Here is a 21,116-nt window from a genome sequence, read left to right on the forward strand (position 1 = left end):
TATAAATGTATAACTACCATTTTTGCCATTATGTACAGAGATAAAAGAGTGCACAACAGGATGGGATACAGGTGGAAGTAGACCAGGAACTGTGTTCATGTATGTTTGTGTCATATAGAACTTCACTCTAATGTATAGTTGCAATGCACTAATGAAAATATTTAAAAATGAGAATAGTTAGGAGTGGGTTGAAGGCACTGCTGAATGCCCACATGGAGCAGACCTTTATTTGGAAATGTATCAATTGGTGAAATCTAGGAGTAAACTAAAATGGTATGCATTTTCAATATTCTCAAGATATAAAACTTCATCAACTATAGAGACAGCGGTCTCAGATTAAAAAGAAATGACAAGGAAAGGGGTTGCTTGACTTTTGTGAATATTCTTTGCTACTACATGATTAGTTTACCTATGAAACAGAGGGCAATACAGTGAAAAATGAGCTTTGGCATCAGCCACTGGAAGAGAACCTTGGTGTCAGCCATGAGTGGACTCCATTAGTATCATTTTAAGCCTATTTTTAAAAAGTAGACATTGATGCTGGGAGGTGTAGCTCAGTGGTAAAGCACTTGCTTACCATTCATGACACAATGGATTCAACTTCTAGTAACAAAAAGAAAATATGAAGGAATAACCAAAAAAGAAAAAGACATGGGTGAGACTACAAATCCAGAGATGAGAAATGAGAGGAGGGGAGAAGAGAAGAATTTTCTTAATTGAATTTAATGTGTTAATTTAGAAGAAATGAAACACAGCCAGTAGATCTATGTGAGTGAGAGTAAAGATTTTGCAATACAAGAAAAGCAAACCGATCTTAAGATCCTGAAGCACTGTGTAATTTGCCAGTGAAAATCTTTCACTATCTTACAAAGTGTATAATTTATAAAAAATATTTATGCTATGTTTTACTGGGCAAAACAATGATAATTTCTATTTATTCTCAGAAGTAAGTACAAACCAGGAGAATAAAACAAAATTTTTATCGGTGCATTGCATTCATACATCATAATGGGATAAAAAAATGTGTAGACATGCATGCACACATCGCCCAGTTAGCCCCTACCCCATCCCCACCCCACTGCCCCCCCATCCCTCCTTCCCATGCTTGGTTTAATGATTGACATTGATATGTTTGTTTAAGTACATCCTGTGCTTTAGAGAGTTTCCTTCTTCCCCCCTCCTATCCCCTCAGTTAGGTTGCCTTGTTTGTGCCTCCATAGGATCTCATTTTTCACTTGGAGATCCTCCTATGACCAATTTCAGATTTAACAGTACTATTATCTTCTTGCCAGTCTTTTGCTGGCTGGCAAGGACCTCACACAACATAGTTTGTTTGATTTATGTCAGAGACTTCAAATGGGGAAAATAATGTAAGGTTAATTTTTCAAGTTCAATTTAGTTCATTTAATTTTAAATGACTTAATGGAGCCATCAACATGTCCTAAGCATGTCAAAGAATAAAAGTGAAATTTGGAAAAGAAGTAAAAATTTACAAAAAGTATATTCATGCTTAGAGCACTTAGGCATTTTAAGTCTTTCTACAGAAATTTCTGATTATATTTAGATGGCAACCTAGTTTTTCATGCAACACTGTGATCCATCAAATTAACCTGACCAACACTTTTGCTGATATACATGCACTTATCCATTTGCTGGCCTAACAAGCACTTATTTAAAGATAAATCACTATGTGCAAAGCACTGTCAGGAGTCTTTGAGGTTTGTAAGGCTCACCCTTAATCAGTCATTGAACTGTCTACTGACATAAGCTTTTTAAATTGGAGAGTTAACATAGGCATAGCAATAATTATAAAGCAGTGCAAAAGGTGGTCAGTGATACATTTTCATCATGCTATATAAGTACAACAGGAAGATAAATGTATTCTGACACAGAGGGGCAAGATAATTTTGATAATGAAGGTCAAGGATTTCATATTCAGGTTTTTACATGAGTCAGTCAAGTAATATAAGATTTGGGCCTGCAAGAAACTTTACCTTTTGCTGTAAGAATATCACAGTGGAAGCAAGAATATATATTCTCTAGCCGACTCTCTCTCTCTCTCTCTCTCTCTCTCTCTCTCTCTCTCTCTATATATATATATATATATATATATATATATATTCTCTCTCTCTCTCTCTCTCTCTCTCTCTCTCTCTATATATATATATATATATATATATACTTAAACAACAGCTGGCATATAATATCTCTGTATATTGTCAGTGTCCAGGACAATATGTAGAGGTGAATAGGTACTGAAGAGGGAGATACTACTGAACCTCACCACTTGCACCCACCCCAGCACTGCCAAACTCAATGGCTTTTTAGAAGACATTTTGAAACTAGGAATGGATAAATAAATATTTATCATTTTGTATCACTATTTTTAGTTATTGAGATGGGATTAAAAATTTAAAGTATACCATATTTGATAACAGAATGAGGAATACACAGAGAAAATCTCTAGAACAGGTTGTAAATCCTGGAGCAGGTAGTGGGTGAGCTGGGGTAGAAAATCAGAGACACTTAAGGAGCAAGATTGTGCTAATTGAGATTAGTTAGTCACGTAAAGTGAAAAATCGGATATTCTCCCTAATATACAGACACTAGGGAGAAAATAGAACATAAGAGGGACTCTAGACAAAGGAGGAGAAACTTTAAATGCGTGGAGAAGGTGACCTAACTGAGGGAGATGGGAGGGGGGAGAAACCCCTCAAGGGTCATGACATACATACAAAAACTTATCAGTCACTGCGCTGAACATGCAAAGCAGGGAAGGGGGAGGGAATAGGGTGGGAACTGGGAAAGGGCTGAATGAGTGCTGTGTATGTATGGCTCAACCACCCTGAACTGCATCAAGATGTTTTATTACAATGCACCAATAAAGTGAAAAAATGATATAAAACTCATCCAGCAAAAATAAATTCTTTCTAATATATATATATATATGTATATATATATATATATATATATCTTTATTGGTTCATTGTCGTCTCACATCATAATATAATTCAGAGTGATAGTAACATACATGCACATAACAGTTGGTGAGCTTCCCTTCCCCACACATGCTATTGAGACTGGGATTGGCATTCTTCCATATGTATATAACATTAATGGAGTGTTTTTTAGTTCCCCTCCATACTACCACCCTCCCCTGGACCACCCCCTCCCCACACAGGGGTTTCTCCTCCATTACCTAATCTCTCTCTTATATCTCTACCTCGATTATACCCTAACTTATCTCACTTAACATAAGTGAGACAAGGTCCATCCATTTTCCTGCAAATGACATAATTTCACATGCAACAATTCTAGGTGGAAGAAAAGCTCAAAACAATGGCATGAAAGCAGAAAGTCTGATATCTGGACATGGAATGTATATAATAGTTGGGTTGGGTGATACCTAATTTATGTGAAAGAAAACCATGGAAAACATAACATTGATAATTTAGATACATACAAAATTATAAAGTGATTAGGGTATTTATGCCAAAAATGTCTGGAGATAGACCCACTTATATATGAGACCAAAGAACACTCTCCCATATGATTTTTTTTTTGTTAGTGAATACTGTGTCAGTCTCAGTAACCAATTTCTTAACCAAATTTGCTTTGTAAAATGTTTAAATATCAAATTTAATGACATTGGATAAGATTATATAAAATAATTATGAAGGCGTGTCTCTTAAACATATGCCTATAAACCCAATTTTTATAGACAATGTAATTGCTACCTTCTTTGCTTGCCACATTCTTTCAGGATAGAATATCTGTGGGAAAAATCAACATGTTCTCTTCAATTCAACTAATGTTTCTTATTGATATTTCTCATCTTGTTTGAATAATTTAACTAATAGAGAATACTGTGGATAGTGAATAATATCATGAGAGAAATCTCTCACATTTTATTAAGGATTTTTATTTCTGCCCAAAGTTCTTTTCAAATTCCACTTTGATTGCTATAAGACGGAATCTTCTCTTTCCATTTATTATAAAGGTTAATGAATAAATTAAAACTGATGTGTACATTTCATATTGCAACACTTTAAATTTTTCAGCTTAACAAAACTTAGCCTTCCTTGGTTAGTGGAGGTATGAAAATGGGATATTAGAGAAAATATCCTGGGCCTTAGGTGACTAATTATTTTATAAAATACACATCATACATAGAAAAATCTCTATGAAATATCTCCTTTGGGAGGTCTTGAGATTTTCTGTTATTTCAATGAATAAGGTGTGATCGGGAGCAGGTAGTTCTTCCTGGTGGCATTGAAGAGAGTAGATGTAAAATCGCAAATCCTGATTGACAACTAGGAAGCTTGTTTTCCCCAAATATATAATCCAAAACAACATCTAGAGTCCAGGTTCCACTTCCACTTAGAATTAGTCATTCTTTCTCCTATGGGCCATTTAATGAAATCTAAAATTAAATGAAACATCTGGTGAAAACTTCTAATAATGTAAAGTTTTAGATTCTTGGTCACTGGTTCTCATTAACAAATTTGGCTTAATTATTTTTAGCTCTCATATGAATAGATTCAAGATCATAGAGAGTCCTCTATCTCTCTCTTTAATATATATCTGTATATACATATATAATATTCAATATAATATATGTACTATTCAGGACCACATATATACACATATTAAAGAACATATATACATGTTCAATTATATATGTGTATTTAAGGATATATATAGTGGTACTATAGATTAAAAACCTAAAAACCCAAAGGTGTTTTATAGCTAAAATATAGCTTCAGCCCATTTTATTTTTTTATTTTGAGACAGAATCCTGCTAAGTTGACCAGGTTGGTCTTGTATTTGTGATCCTCCTACTTTAGCCTCCCTAGTACTTGGGATTACATGCATATGCTATTATGCCTAGTTTATTACATAGTTCTACAGAAAAAACTTTACTGTCCTAAAAAAAAAGAGTAAAGGACAAGACATTAATGGGACATTCCATGTATTCCTCTTAATCAAAGTACACATTCAAGGTCCTTAATAAATAATTGTATGTGCAGCTGCAGTATATTTTTTATCTCCTTGAGTATATATGCCTCGAGTATATATGCACACACCTACACACACGCACACACACACACACACTTATATTTTAACTTATCCTCTTCTTCGATTCTGTAGATAGAAACAAATATAAGCTAAATTGTAAAATATTTAATCTTTGAAATCTCACTCTAGACACTGAATTTCTGATACTTAAAAAAAAGACTTTCTTGAGCTGGGCGTGTTGGCTCATGCCTGTAATCATAGCACTTGGGGAAACTGAAACAGGAAGATCCGAGGTTCAAGGCCAGCCTCAGTTACCTAACAAAGTTCTTCAGCAAATAAGCAAGATTCTATTTCAAGATAAACAATAAAATAGGATAACAGGTGTAGTCAGGAGGTAGAATGTACATGAATTCAACCCCCCAGTGACAAAAAAATTAAGAAAACATATCTTTATTATTAAAGAGAGAGTAAGGATAAATAAAATGATTTCTTGAGAGATCAAAAATTTACATGGTATAAAATGGATCTTTGCTACCCTTTTCTATAAGCTGTAGCACAGTGATGAAGTTTATAAATTCTTGCAGAAAACGTATCTTTCCTTTTTTTCTACTCTTATCCTACTCCAATTCATTTTTATTAATGTGGATTGGAAATTTCTTTCTAACATTAAATCTGGCTTCTTAAACATTTGAAGCATTTCTTTTGCATCTTTTAAAAAAATTGTATTGATGCATTGTAAACATACATCATAATGGGGTGCAAGATGGCAAAGACATACAAGCACAAATCACTCATTTAGCTTTTCATGATCTTCAAGGAGAAAGTCATAGCTTATTGGCCCTTTTTTTGCCTGACCTTTGCCTCTCTTACAAACTCATTACTTGCCTCTCTTTTCTAAAGCTTAAAATCAGATTGTACTGAAATACTTTCTTGCTTGCAATCCTTTCGAGTATGTTTAACTCTATAGAATGTTCTATACAATGCAACCAGCCACCCAGAAAGATTTTACCTAGTTAATCACTATTCATAATTCTAGAACTGGCTCATTCCTGTATCTCTAGAAGGTCACCTTGAATTCAATCCAAATAGATGCTTCTATTTGCAACTCTATTACTATAATGTACTGCTCAAATATTTGCTGAAAAATTAAGATGAAAACGCATGCCACTTTCCTATAGAGAAAATAGTGACAAGATTCCTATTATGCATTGATGATAAGATTTTCCCAGGTGAGTAGGAAATTATTTCAATAAAAATATAGTAATCTCTATAATCGAGTAAGAATGGTTTAATGTTGAGTATTATAATAAATATGTGTAGAAAACATTGTATTAGAAATTGAACCCAGGAACACTGTACCACTGTACTACACCCCCAGTCCTTTTTCATTTTTATTTTGAGACAGGATTCTGGTTAAGTTGCCTGGGTTGCCCTAAAATTTGTGATCCTCCTGTTCTTAGCTCATGAGTAGCTTGGATTACATGTTTGTGCCTCTGTACCCAGCAATTATTTTTATGTATAAGAATATCATGAAAATTTATGTGAAAATTATATGCAAAGTGTTTGGCAATAGTTTATATTTTGCCAATTCATTGTTCAAGTAGTGATACCCAATGTAGTATTATTGCTACTATTCTACTATGATAGTTCATGACTTATGAGAGTTGAATTCTAATTTTCAACATTAGAAATACCACATACAGGTGGGATTGGTGATCCCAGTACTTGGGAAGCCAAGATAAGAAAATTGTGGGTTTGAAGACAATATAGAACGACTCAGAAACTTGGTGAGACCCTATTTCAAAACAAGAACATCAAAAGGGCTAGAGCTGTTACATGGAGGTGGAAGTTACCTGAGTTCGATCCCCAGAAACACACACACACACACACACACACACACACACACACACACACACACAAGCACACACTCAAGAAACACCATAATCAAGCTATTGAAAGCTTAGTAAATTGAATTATTAGTGTCCTAGAAGAATCGCAAAAATGTTTTTAAGAAAAAATTTAGGTCTTCCCTAATGTACATATGTGAATTTTGTTTAGGTATCCTTGATTTTATTAATGATGTCTTTATTCACATTTTTATTTTGTCTTAAAGTATTCTGGATTCTGAAATAAATATCTCTCTCTCTCTCTCTCTCTCTCTCTCTCTCTCTCTCTCTCTTCTCTCTCTCTCTCCCTTCCTCTCTGTCTTTCTATTCACAGGGTCTCACTATGTTGTCCAGGCTGGCCTCAAACTCCTATACTCAAGTGACTCCCCTGATGCCTTTCAAGTGGCTGAAACTTTAGGCACATGCTAGAGTCTACAGAACATACTTTGATTTATTTTTCTAAGACCAGGCTGTGACTGTGATTGCTACTGAATAATAATTAAACAGCTTATGTTTGAGTCTCACATGTGTGTTTACACTCAAAGTACAAAATGCCACAGGACTAGGCAAAAGTTAATCTAAAACAATGGGGGTTTGCAGAATTTGGTCTTTTTTTGCCACAATCAGCATCATTTTTAGTAGGCTAAAAGAAAAACAATATGCCAGAATTCAGATAAACATAATAAAATATATAATAATATGATAAATTAAGTCAAACATTCACTTATTCATTTGTTCATTCAACAAACATTCATTTGGACTCATTGTCTTCCAGGTTGCTGTGTGCTATCCACCAATTTATAAGGAACTGAAGTGAAAAGGAGTATGAATAACTTACACTGAACTTTTTTTTTATGTACGTGTGGGTGGGTGCTCGAGATTAAACCCAGGGCCTCAAGCATGCTAGACAAGCATTCTACCACTGAACTACATCTCTAGCTCCCTACATTGATTTTTTTAAGGATAAGATTATTAACATTTTTATTAGTCCATCACCTAACTTTTAAAAATTTCAATCTAGTCTCTTGAGTTCTAATCACAATGCTTTAATTATTTTGTGTAAAGGTGTTCCGATCAGAAGAAGTCTTTGGTTAAAAATTGTGATATTCTAGCCAGGTGTGATGGCACACGCCTGTAAACCCATTACTTGAGAAGTCAAGATAGGAGGTTCTCAGGTAGGAGGCCACATTCAGCACCTGAAATTTAATGAGTCTCTGTTTCAAAATAAAGAAAAGTAAAAAGGGGGGAGGATAGGAGTAGAGTACAGAGGTATAATGTTCCTGGATTCAATCCCCATTACAAATTTTTTTTTGTATTTTACTTTATGTAAAAAAGTCTCAATGGGCCAGGTGTGGTGGCACGTGCATGTAATCCCCATGCTTGGGAGGTGAAGATCACGCTGGTTCAAAGCCAGCCTCACCTCTCTGACTTAAGACAGCCTGTTTCTTAAAAAAAAAAAAAAAAATATATATATATATATATATATATATATATATATATATATAATCAGGTCTGGGAGTGTAGCCTGGAGATAGAAGGGTTTCCAAGAACCCCAGTACCACCAAAAACTTAATAATAATAATAATAATAATAATAATAATAATAGTAATAATTTAATCAAGTAATAAATTCCACCAAAATAACTTCTGATTATTTGTTTCTTCTTTCTTCTCTCCTCTTTCTTCTTTCTCTTCTCTCTCCTCTCTTCCTCTTTTTCCTCTCTCCTCTCTTCTCTCTCTTTTCTCTATTTTTCTCTCTCCTCTCTCCTCTCTCTTCTCTCTCTTCTCTTCTCTCTCTTTTCTCTATTTTTCTCTCTCCTCTCTCCTCTCTCTTCTCTCTCTCTCTCTTTTTGGTACTGGAAATTGAACCTAGGAGCATTCTACCTCCAAGCTGAACCTCTCAGACCTATTTGGCTTTTTTGCTTGTTTGTTCTTTTAAATTTGAAAACAGAGCCTCTCTTATGTTGCTGAAGCTGGCCTCTAACCTGGGATCCTCCTGTCTCACCCTCCCAAGTACTGAGATCACAGACATCTACCACCACACTCAGTTGTCACCAATATTTCTTATTATACTCCAAAATGAGAAATCATCATTTGCAGGAGCTTCTATTCACTCCAAGATTACCCATAGAATTTCTTTTTCTTTCTTTCTCTTGATAGTTCATTGTGTGAAATTATCAACTTTTCACGGACTGCTTTCAAATACGATGTAAAATGAGGTGAAAAGGAAAGAGAAAAAAGAAGGAAGCAAGAAAAAACATGATGATGGAGGAGTAAAGAGGGGAACAGGCCAGGTATTGTGAGATTCTGTGGTTGCAAAATTGGGGAATCCTGTGAGTTAGCTAACCCAGACCCTATCCCCCAAACTCTCGTCCCTAGTCGCTCCTGCCATGGAGCTGTGAATGTGAACTCTTTCTTCACCCATGTTCATTTTTAGTTGCCACTTCAGAAGGCAGTGAGTCATAAGCAGGAATCTGCTAGGTTTTTCTGGGAAAGATTTAGCGCCTCAGCTGAAAAGGACAGATGAGGCCGAACGGCTGTTTCTCTCTTCTTCCTTTTCTCTGCCTAAAATAGAAAGGAGATATCTGGATTTGGGGCAACCACCTTATGACTATGGTGTGAAAAATCTGAGAAAACTGCAGGAGCACTTTGAAGATGTCACTCAAACCTGGGCCTTAAGTGTTCTGTGGTTAGAAAAAGAAACTCCTGGTTTGGAGCCAGCTTTAGTTGGGATTCTGTTTATTGCAACTGAAGCTCTTCATATTTGATTTATGAATATTAAGGGAAACACAGATCCTGAAAGAGTAGAATTAAAATGTGATTGGTTCAAAAGATAAAATAATAAGAAAAGTGAGAGGAATCTTAAGTCTGAGCAGAATGGTGGCATAAAATAGTAGAAACCTTTTGAGGGAAACAGATCTGTTTGGAGCACAATGGTATCAGGGTGCATCTAGGACATCCAGGTGAGTAGGCCAATGAGTGTAAGTAACAATTTTGTGCTGTAAGAGTAGCCTGGTGCTTTCACTTGGTAGTATTAAGTGAGTCCATGGCACTGGCTAAAACCACTAGAAATAGAAAGAAGGACAGTGGGTGCATCTTTATTCAGTTGAAATTCTTAGTAGGAACAAGTAATAGAATATGAAACATAAAAACAGAAAGTAGCATAAAACTCCAAAAGGATAAGATGCCCGATATATAAAATAAAATGTATGGCTTCAATAAGAAATGAAAATTTATCTTTAAATTGATGTCTTTTGCCACATGCCAACCTTGCCCTGTGATTCAGTTCTATAAACCTGTGATTCAATTTTCTCAGTCTCCTCAACTTGGAACTTTCTCATGAGTTAAGATATCCTTAGTACCTTAAGTTCATTAGGTGAATCATAGTCAGACTGTTAGTCCCTTTTATTTATTTTTTATAATTTTTATCAGTGCAATGTAGTCATACATCTTAATGGGATAAAAGATGGTGGAGACATATATGTACCCATCATCCAATTAGCCCTTACCCAATGCCCGCCTCATTCCCTCCCCATTCCTCCTTCCCATGCTTGGCATGTATTGTCATTCAGGAATTCTAATTATAGGTGTATACTTAGTATATATGTATGAATATTAAGCCAAAGATATTTATAATACTGTTCAGAGTGGCACTTATTCAGTGATACATGTCAAATTGAAATAAAATCAAATACCTAACTTGATTAGACTGAAAAAATTTAGTCTATCTCATACATGAAATGAAAAATATTGCAAAACTACTGCTAAATACAGCATAGATAAATCTCACAAACATTATACCAATTAAGAAAGCCCACTAAATCATGTTTATATATGCATTTAAATACAGCAAAGTGGTCATACTTATGTATTTATATAAAGTATAAACATGAACGAAGCTGATTTATGTGCCTATAAGTCTGGAGGATAGTAATTGTGAAAGACACATGCTGTGGTTTGAACATTAGTGTATCACCTGAATGTATAAGTTGTTTCCTAATATCCAGTGTGTTTTAATGAAAGGTGGGGTCTTTTATAGATAATTAACTCACAAGGGCTCCACCCTCAGGAGTGTAATTAGTACCCTTTAAAAGAGGCTTCAGGGGTCTATTTTGCTGCCTTTCATCATATGACAGTACAGAAACGAGGTGCCTTCTATGAAGCAGAGAACAAGCCCTCTCCAGACACTGCTGGTGTCTTGAACTTGGACTTTCCAATACCCAGAACTGTAAGAAGTATGCTTATTTTGTTTCAAAATCAAGGTGTTTTGTTAAAACAGCTCATAGAGAGACCAAGACAGGAGGTAAGAGGCAGTACTTGAAAGAATGAACAATTGAGATTTCAGTGTTGAGAGTTCTATCTTTCCTAACATGGATGGTGGTTATGAGGGGGTTCAGAATCAATCCTGCAGCCATTTACTTGTTACTAGAGCTGTCTTTGTTATACCTGCTGCTATGGTTTGGATCTGGAATGGCTCCAGAGACTCCCAAGTTGAAGGCTTAGTCCTGAACACAGCAGTATTTCAGAGGTGGAGTTGTGACTACTGAAAATCCAATATTGTCTCTTTTAGGACCAATTTTTACATCACCTACAACCAAATCAGCAGGTGATTTTAATAGAAAATTAGACAAGACTGGATCATGAGGGCTCTGACCTCATTGCTGCATTAATCCACTGACAGCTGAATAGATGGAAACTGTAGACAGTGGGGCATGACTGGAGGAAGTAGGTCCCTGGGGTATGCTCTGGGAGGGTACTTCTTGTCCCTGGCCCCTTCCTCTCTTTATCTCTGCTTTCTGGCTGCAATGAGCTGAGCAGCTTTCCTTATGCCATGATGTTCTGCCTCATCTCAGGCCCAAAACAATGAAGCCAGCTGACCATGGACTAAAACCTCTAAAACGTGTCCCCAAATAAATCTTTCCACCTCTAAGCTGTGTATGTCAGGTATTTTGGTCACAACTATGAAACATGACTAATATGCATGCAGCTCTCCGTTAAATTATTCCTGCCTTCACTTCCCTATTTAAAACAAAATCACTTTATGATTTTGAAGTCTTGACTTCAGAGTCTACGCACTGCCTCTCATTGCTCTGTCTCAGCCTCTGTCTGGGGTATTCGTATCCTCAATTTCTGTATTCTTTTCTGTATTATAGTCCCCTGATTGATATATACAGTGATTGCTTTAAGCCTTTTTTACCTTGAATTTCCTATCTCCTAATTTTAATAGACATCTTTAATTTTTTTATTTTCCTTTCTCTTCAGTTTTATCTTTACAGACTGCCCAAGAGTCATGTCAGTTTGATTTTAAATTGGCCTAATTTCTGAACCTTAGTTGAGATTGGAAGGAATTTTCTGGCAAAAGTGTAAACAGTCATTCAAGTAATTATAGTAATGGGAAAATCTAAGTCGGCTATGTTCCCTGTTCATTTCCTCAGTGTCCATCAGTTTACAAATTTATTCAGATTGAAACTTCTCATTCTCACCTTAATTCATTAATTTATCTGAGAGTTCCATGAAAATTTGACTTGGTTGGAACTTAAAAAAATTAAGTGGAAAAAAAAGCCTGTCAAATAATTAGTTAATGATATTAACAAATGAAGTATTTTAGAATGAGAATTACATATAAAACCAAACAAATCTGTTTTCTTTATAATGAAAAATAAAGTGCATATCTGAATTATTTCCATAATGTCATATTTGCTGCCGACAGCAGAAATGAGGGGAGCCATCCCTCTGCTTTAGAGAGGAGATACCAATCCAAGGGATGTTTTATAATCTACATTCTTACACTGAATTTGAGATAGGCTGTTATCCCAGATTAGCAATTTTGAAAACAGAGTTTCAGAAAAACCAAGTAACTTTTGCAGGGTCATATAACAATTAAATGACCTAGTCAAGATTTAAACCTTAGACCATATGATTCCAAAACCCATGGCCTTTCTCCTCTTTTTGTTTCATCTCTATGTAGTTAAATGAAACATGCCTGTATACTAAGGGAACAGAGGGTGTGGGTTATTTGCATACTATTTTAAAATGTACTTTTTTATTGGCTTCCTTTTATTTTGGAGCTTAACATTTAATATCTAAATTAAGAAGACATTATCTGTATACCTTTTGTAATGTACCACTTCCACAGTTATCCATCAAACCAGTTGGAAGTCATGGTTGGGGATTCCTAGAGACTGCTGAAAACAGTGCTAAATTTCATTCCATTAGTTCCTTTCATTAGCTTCAATAACTGAATATATTAACCAGACTTCACATATATTATTAATCTCATTACTTATTAACGTCTAGAATAAAATTCCATTGCACTCTTATAGATACATGACTTGATTGCTGAATAAAATAGAACATTTTTTCAGATTTTAAATACAAATTGTGACTATTGAATTTTGTTCCCAATTTCTTTTTTTCCAGGCAAATAATACTAAAAACACATGATATAAACATTATTTTTACACAAAGAGGCATAATTTCCAAATGGTCAACAGTTCAAGTGTAATTTAGTGGTGTGGAGGAAGAACAAGAAAACTATTTTGATGGGCAGTATAATTTGTCAAGATCCTTAGAAATAAAATGACCTTTAAGTAACTTGAGTAAAACTTGATCTACTAATACAATTTCATTCCCCATTTTTCAATTTTTAAGGACATAGGGTGAAGTGGAAATTGATTTATACTTAGAATGAGCTACAAAATGTACTAAAATACAGTTTGAACAATCTACTCATGAACATATGTGCGTGCGTGCGTGTGTGTTTGTGTGTTTGCGTGTGTGTTGTGTGTTAAACACAGAGGCAATCTACATCTGAGCTATTTATTTCTAGACAAGATCTTTCCAAGTTTGCTGAGGCTCTTGTCGAATTGGTGAGGTTGGCCTTGAACATGAGATTCTCTTGTCTCACTCTCCCAAGCACTGGGATTACAGGTGTGTTCCACCACACTGGGAAAGATTTATTCTTATAAAAAAATCCCAAATGTTGTTATACTGATATAACCAAAGCACTTCACTAGAAGTACAGAGTGATGTCTGAGGTGAGGCTGGAAGAAAGAAATGATGTGCTTACCTTTGCTTGCCCAGCTTTTGTAATGGCAGGCATATTAAAGAGTTGTCCAGTGTAAAACTGCACCCCGCTGAACAGAATCACTGCAATTGAGTCTCCTTCCTTCTCAATAACTTCAAGAATATCCTCCATTCTTAATATTTCTTCTCCCTAGGATGATTAGTACAAATTATGTATTACTGAAAATAAGTTTACCAATCTAAATTGTACCTTGAGCTCTGTTTAATCGTAAGAAAACTCAATGGTAATTTTTTCCCCTCTACATTAATTCCCTTAAAAAGTCTGGCAAAAAAGGGTGGTGCATAACTGTAATCCCTGTACTTGGAAGGCTGAGACTGGAGGATAAGGTTCGAGTCCAGCCTTAGCAACATACAAGACCGCATTTCAAAAATAAAAACAGCCGAGCGTGGTGGCGCACGCTTGTAATCCCTGCGCTTGGGAGGCAGAGACAGGAGGATGCGCAGGTTCGAAGCCAGCCACGCGCGCTGGCTTAGGAGACCCTGTTTCCAAATAAAAACGTAAAAATAGGTCTTGGAGTGTAGCCCTGAGGTAGAAGGGCTTCCAGGAACCCCAGTACCACCAAAATAAATAAATAAATAAATAAATAAATAAATAAATAAATAATTAAAAAAACAAACAAAAGGACTGAGGTTATAACTGGGGATATAATGCCCCTGGGTTCAATCCCTAGTGCTACAAAATAAATAAATAAAAATAAATAAAAAATAGAACTGGAGATGGAGGTCAGAGGTAGAATGCCCCTGAGGTCAATCACCGGGACAAAACCAGAAAAGAGTAAATATATTCCAAATTAATCAAAATTTTAAGATCCAAACATAGAGAAATACGTAACAAATTAGTGTAGTAAGGGTGTTCTACCCCATACTTCCCACTATAATTATTACTTTGTATAAATTAAAATTTATTAACTAAATTCAGTTTGGTCTTGCCAACAACTTGAGCTCTAAGTAATCAGTTAAATACAAAGTATCTTCTTGTAGACTAACAATTCTAATCTACTTATCAAGTTTTCATAAATTTTCTCCAGTATTAAATCTGACATGATTTTAAGGTTAATATGTGATTAGTTGCATTAATACTGGGGAACCTTACTATGCTATTCATAAACTATTCTTCAGATTAAGTTTTCATAATTATTACTATTATCCAAATACCCTGGTCCATGTTAGGATGTTAGATGTAATTTAACATGTTAGGATGTTAGATGTAATGTATATGTATCTTTATGAATAAGTGTGTGTGTGTGCTGTGTGTGTGCTATGTGGTGTGTGCTCTGTGTGTATGTGTGTGTGTGTGTGTGTGTGCTGTGTGTGTAATATACTCTCTAATAGAAGAAATGTGGAACATGATTTTTAAAAAGGTGAATAAGATCAATATTAAAACACTAAAAAGAAAAATTTCAGCTGAGAATAAGAATGTATGTCCATAATCCTAGTCTATGGGAGACTGACACAGGAGGATTTTAGGCTGGGGCGGGGCTAATTTAGCAAGTGTGATAATTTAGCAAGACATTGTTTCAAAATAGGGCATAAGGTGTAGCTCAGAGGTAGAATACCCCTATGGAGAGAGAGGAATAGAAGAGAGCAGAGCAAGAGATAGAATGAAGGAGGAGGAGGAGAGATGGAAGGAGGAAGAGGAGGAAACTAAGAAGGGAAATTATTTTAGTAACAGTAAAAAAAAAAAAACTAAGTAAAAAAAAATTTGGAAATGCAAATCTCTGTTCTTTAAAGAATCTAATAAAGTATCCCCACCACAGTTTCAAAAAGAGGCAAGGAAATATTTATACACTAATACATAACTTATTTCTTTAAAGAATTAGCTTTAAGGAAGTAAGAAACATACTTAACGGCCCTTGTTCATGCTGATCTACTATCAGCTAGAAATTCTAAGAACTGTTCTCAAGACTATGATTAACTCATGATACTTTAAAATGTTGGTCACTTATGACTTTAAAACCTGTGATAATTAGTGGCTATATTAATTTATGTTAGAAATTAGCAATTATACAGGACATGTGAAATAGATATCCTCTTACAGATGCAGGGACTTTTCATTCCACTAATTTATTGCATGTTGGCAAATAGAAGTGAATACAATAGGTCTTTAATTTCTTCAAAGTATTTCTGGGTTGAAAGAAGTAATTGTTCAAACATTGGCTTAGTAGCCTGTGATCATCATTTGTGAAACCTAAAATTTATTCTGTATAATTCTCTTAGTGCCAAATTATCCGAGCCACAGACTATCTATGTTCAAGCCTGCACAACTTAGCCTTATAACTATATTAATATTAAGTATATAGTATTTTAGGCCTTGAACATATGGTCAATCTGTGTTAGATATATCCTTTTTTATTAACCTCCTTAAATATAAAGAAAGTTCAGACAGATAAAGTAACTTTCCTAAAGTCACATACCCAGTAAATTGAAGGGTCTGCAATTCCACTGTATTCATTAGCCGGGTAGTAAAGCCCAAACATTTTAACTATAATTCTTTTTCCACTATAGTCTGAAAACAAAGGAAATACTTGATATTGAGTTTACAATAGACCATGAAAGATAGTCACTGAATTTCAACAAATATATCTGTTCTTTAGCCAGTGATGGAACCCCATGACAAGATGATTTTAAATTAAAATAATATATCCTTTTTGTTATCCTCATCCTATATTCTTGAAGACTATGCAGGCACCAGTGATATGAATAGAAAAATAATTTGCTACCATATGATTAGTCCTTGAGAGTTAAATATCAGCATGATTCTAAGTTATTTTCTATTTTAAAATGATCTAACATTAACAAAAGTATAGCTCTTTTGTAATTTCTTGAAAGATTCACTAAAGTAACAAAGATGACAAACTTTTGAGGAAACTAGAAAAAAAAAATCAGACTTCTGGGAAGATAGCGACCGAGAAAAGCGGGGCTTAAGAGCCCTGCTAACAACCAATCTCCATTACCACAAAATCAGTGCCCTTCATAGGCAGAAAACACCATCACCAGAGAAACAAAAAAATCACCAGCTCCAGAGAGGAGGGGGACTCAGAACGGAGCTCAGAGCCACAGAGGAGATATGCTGGCCTCACGCCCGGGGACGCACAGCAGCGCCTTACTGCCAGCAGCAGCGGCAAGTTCACCGGACGGTTACGGCTACAGACCAACACACTCAACAGCCCACCAGGCTCCAGAGAGAAGTGGCAGATAGTGAGCCGAGGGACTCAGAGCAGAGCTCAAAACCAGAGAAGAAATACACCAGCCTCACGGCCAAGGGTGTGGCAGCGGCGCCATATTGCCACTGGCGGCAGCAACAGCAAATTCACTGAGTCCATTACAGTTCCATCTGCGTACTCAACAACAGTAAGTCAAATTGCAGGCCCCAGAGGAGAAATCCCAGTACAGCACTCCCAGGGACTTGACCCAGTGGGGGAGTGGCAGTGGCAGAGATATCACTCCATAGGAGAATGCCCAACCTGGCACCCCCCATAGTCTAAAGCAGCCTCTATTGACTCCCTGGGTCAGAGACTCTGTGATACAACCCACTAAGGGAGTAGTGGGGTCTGAGATACCACAGACTCGAGATCCAGAGCACCTTAAGTGAAATCATAGTGACCCAAGGGAAGAACCCAGAAAAGGCACAAACTTCCAAAATCATGGGAAAGAGGAATAACACTGGAGCAATGAATGCCCACAACCCCACAACATCAGAACCCGATAAAACAGAAAATCAGAGATTTCTAGAAGATCAAATCAGGAAAATAACTGTAGAAATAATAGAGGTGTTTCGAAAAGAATTCAGAGAGAGCCAAAAAGAGATAAAGGATGCAATTAATGAAGTAAAGGCCTCAATTCAAAGTACAAACAACCGATTAGACCACATGGAGAATAGAATCTCGCTCTTAGAAGATGAGCAATCCAAAAATGAATGCATAGTTTCTAATCTAGAAAAAAATATCCGACAGCAGAATCTGATATTGAAGAAATATGAGTCCATTTTAAGAGAGCTAACCTAAGAATAATTGGAATAGAGGAGGGAAAAGAAGGTGAAACCAAAGGGATCAACAATCTCTTCAAGGAAGTAATAGCAGAAAATTTTCCAAACATAGAGCAAGAGGTCGATACACAGGTGCAGGAAACTTATAGACTCCCTTTAGACAGGATCAGAGAAAAGGTTCCCCATGCCACATAATTGTCAAAATGACCAATACGGAAGCCAAGCAGAGAATCTTAAAGGCAACAAAAACAAAGGGCCAAGTGACATTCAGAGGCAAACCAATTAGAATCACTCCAGACTTCCCAAACCAAGTCATGAGAGCCAGAAGGGCTTGGAGTAACATATTCCAAACTCTGAAAAAAAACAACTTCCAGCCAAAAATTTCCTACCCAGCAAAACTTTCTATCAAATTGGATGGAGAAATAAGAAGCTTCCATGACAAACAGAAACTGAAGGAATTTATGTCTTCAAAACCAGCACTAGAGAAAATTCTCAAAGAGATTAACTACAAAGAAGAAATAGGTAACACACACCAGAACCAGAGAAACAAGATTTTCCATCCAACAGACAACTAAGATTGGTTATCTGTGGAGATTCTTTATTTATGTTAGTCTTTTACCTATCTCTAAATTGTATTGTTTGCTTTGATTGTTGTTAATTTTTAGGATTTCTAGTTGGAATATTAATATACCTTCAGATATAGCATTTGGAAATATTTAATCACATTCTATCAGTAACTTTTAACTCTGTTTACATTGTCTTTGGATATACAATATTTTTTACTTTTTAGGGAGTTTGTATACTCTTCTGTTGCCTGTGCCATTGAAATCATATCCAAGAAATCACTGCCAATTTCAATGTTGTGAGGTTTTATGACCCAGATTTTCTTCTAAAAGTTTATAGTCTTAATCTTTATATTTAAGTCTTTTATCTATTTGGAGTTAATATTTGTATATGGGATTAGGTAAGGGTTCAATTTTATTCTTTTTCATGTAATTATTATTTTTCAACAATATTTAGTTAAAAGATTATTATTTCCTTCACTAAATGTTTGTGGAAACTTTGTCAAAAATAACTTGACAATATATGAAAGAATTTAGCTCTAGGCTTTTATTTAACTCCAATGGTTTATATATCTGCCTTTAGAACAGTACTTTACTGTTTCAATATTTTAGCTTTATATGGTTTGAAATCAGAAAATATATATCTTCTAGCTTTGTTCTTTTTCGAGATCATTTTGGGTATCTAGAGTCCATATTCCATATTAGGATAGATTTTTTTCTGAAAAATAAATATATAAATATATGATAGTTTCACCTAAAAAAAAAAAAGAAAAAAAATTCTCTGGTAAGAAAGAAAGCAAAAAGAAATCTTGAAATGTTATATTTAAGTTATCAAAAGCTTGGTATCAGACAAATGAAACTTTTATGTGAGATTATCATTTTAAATTTTGGATAAATTGCTATAATACTACATGTCAACCACTAAGCCAAGCATGGGAAGGAGGGATGGGGAGGGAATGGGGTGGGGATCAGGTGGGGGCTGACTGGGCGATGTGTGCATGTATGTCTACAAGTTTTTTTGTATCCCACTATGATGTATGAATACAGTGCACCAATAAAAAATAAAAAAGAATAAAAAAAAATAAAAAATCTAGCTGGGTGTGTAGTCTGAAGGTAGAACATCCCAGGCTTCCATCCCCAGTCAATAAATAAATAAATAGAATGTAAAACAAAAGAAAAAAATCAATACTATATAGAAGAATGATGAATATTTATGTGTTTCTCATATACCTCTCTTGGTTTTATCATCCGCATACTTTTCTCAACATTAAGTCCATGAAGTTGAAGCTGTGACTCGATTCCATACTGGAAAGGAAGGATGACTTATTAAATAAAGCCCAAAGCATAACAATGCATTGAAATAACAACTTGGAAAACAAATGTTAAAATATCAATAAAAACAAATGATCATATTAAACCAAGGTCAAGGTTAAAAGCTACTGGACAGTATTTATCAGAGAAGAACTGCTTAACATGACTTAAGCAAGAAGCTGTATAATTTTGAAATAGTACTCATTAGAGGTGAACAGAAATGTAGGCATGATTTAGACTTTAAGAGTTATAAGATATTTTTATATTAAAAATAACCTAATATGTGTCAAAAGAATTTGTGAAACAACTGAAGGGATTAGTAGGGAATTCCAATGCTTGGATATAGGACATAAAAATGGCTTATTTTAGAATAAGTTAATAAAATAAAAGGGGATTAAATTTTTTCTTCACTAAGAATATAAAATATACATAGGAATAAGCAATTATAAGAACCCTGATTTTTTTTAAGATATTAAGGTTTTATTCCAGTTTAGTAAGAGAATTTAGCTATTAATTTTGGTGTAATTATTACATGCCTTAAATTTACAAAGATTGTTTGCTACAATAGTTAACATTATAAGATATAAATGAAGTTTATATTTTAAACTTAGGAGAAATACTTTTAATCTTTAATATTTTAATAAAGTACCTATAATTAAGCTAGTATGCTCTGAAAAGACAGGGAGAAATTCAAGTATATATTTCAATTTTATGTAGCTAAGGGTTAAACACTAGGGCTTGTATTGATTTGATTTCATAACATAAAAAGAAATAAGAATTAATAAAACATTTATAACCACACTTGATTTAGACTGTTGGCTTGCTCAATGTCTTTAGAGAGACTAATAAATCAATGTTCGTATCCAATCCTTCCCTCTCTTAACATGTTTTACTTGAACAAAAGAAATAAATCCACAATCTATAAAAAATGTTTAAATCAAAAGCATTTGACAGATCTTTTTATTGTAAGGTTACTTGGAAAAGACTAGTGAATAAACATTCAAGTCAAGTAAATGATATGTCCCTCTAGGAAGAGTAGAAAGAACATAAATATAATTTGAAGAAATCCTTACATGATCAGAAGGGAAGGCTTTGGCTTCTAGAAGAATTTTATATCTCTTTGGTGTAGGCTTAAAAAATGAGAGCTGCAGTGAAATGGATTTATTGAGAAAGCATTAATACACAATTTATACATTTATTCATTTTATGCCACACTTTCATTTTATAATCTCAAACATTTTAAAGGCATTAATTAATTAAACATCTA

General features: G+C 34.8%; 1 protein-coding gene across 1 annotated transcript in view; it reads right to left on the bottom strand.

Annotated features, from left to right (window-relative positions):
• The window catches only part of KYNU (kynureninase), a gene marked incomplete at both ends in the record, with an annotated part of 117,973 nt that overhangs the window by 53,460 nt on the left and 43,397 nt on the right, over window positions 1-21,116 (bottom strand). The window contains 3 exons of the mRNA XM_080690141.1: window positions 13,974-14,120; window positions 19,769-19,843; window positions 20,923-20,994. Of these exons, the coding sequence (XP_080546267.1) occupies window positions 13,974-14,120; window positions 19,769-19,843; window positions 20,923-20,994 (294 nt within the window). The remainder of the gene's footprint in view (window positions 1-13,973; window positions 14,121-19,768; window positions 19,844-20,922; window positions 20,995-21,116) is intronic.

This window comes from Muscardinus avellanarius, assembly GCF_963383645.1.
Source record: "Muscardinus avellanarius genome assembly, chromosome: 2".
NCBI lineage: Eukaryota > Metazoa > Chordata > Mammalia > Rodentia > Gliridae > Muscardinus > Muscardinus avellanarius.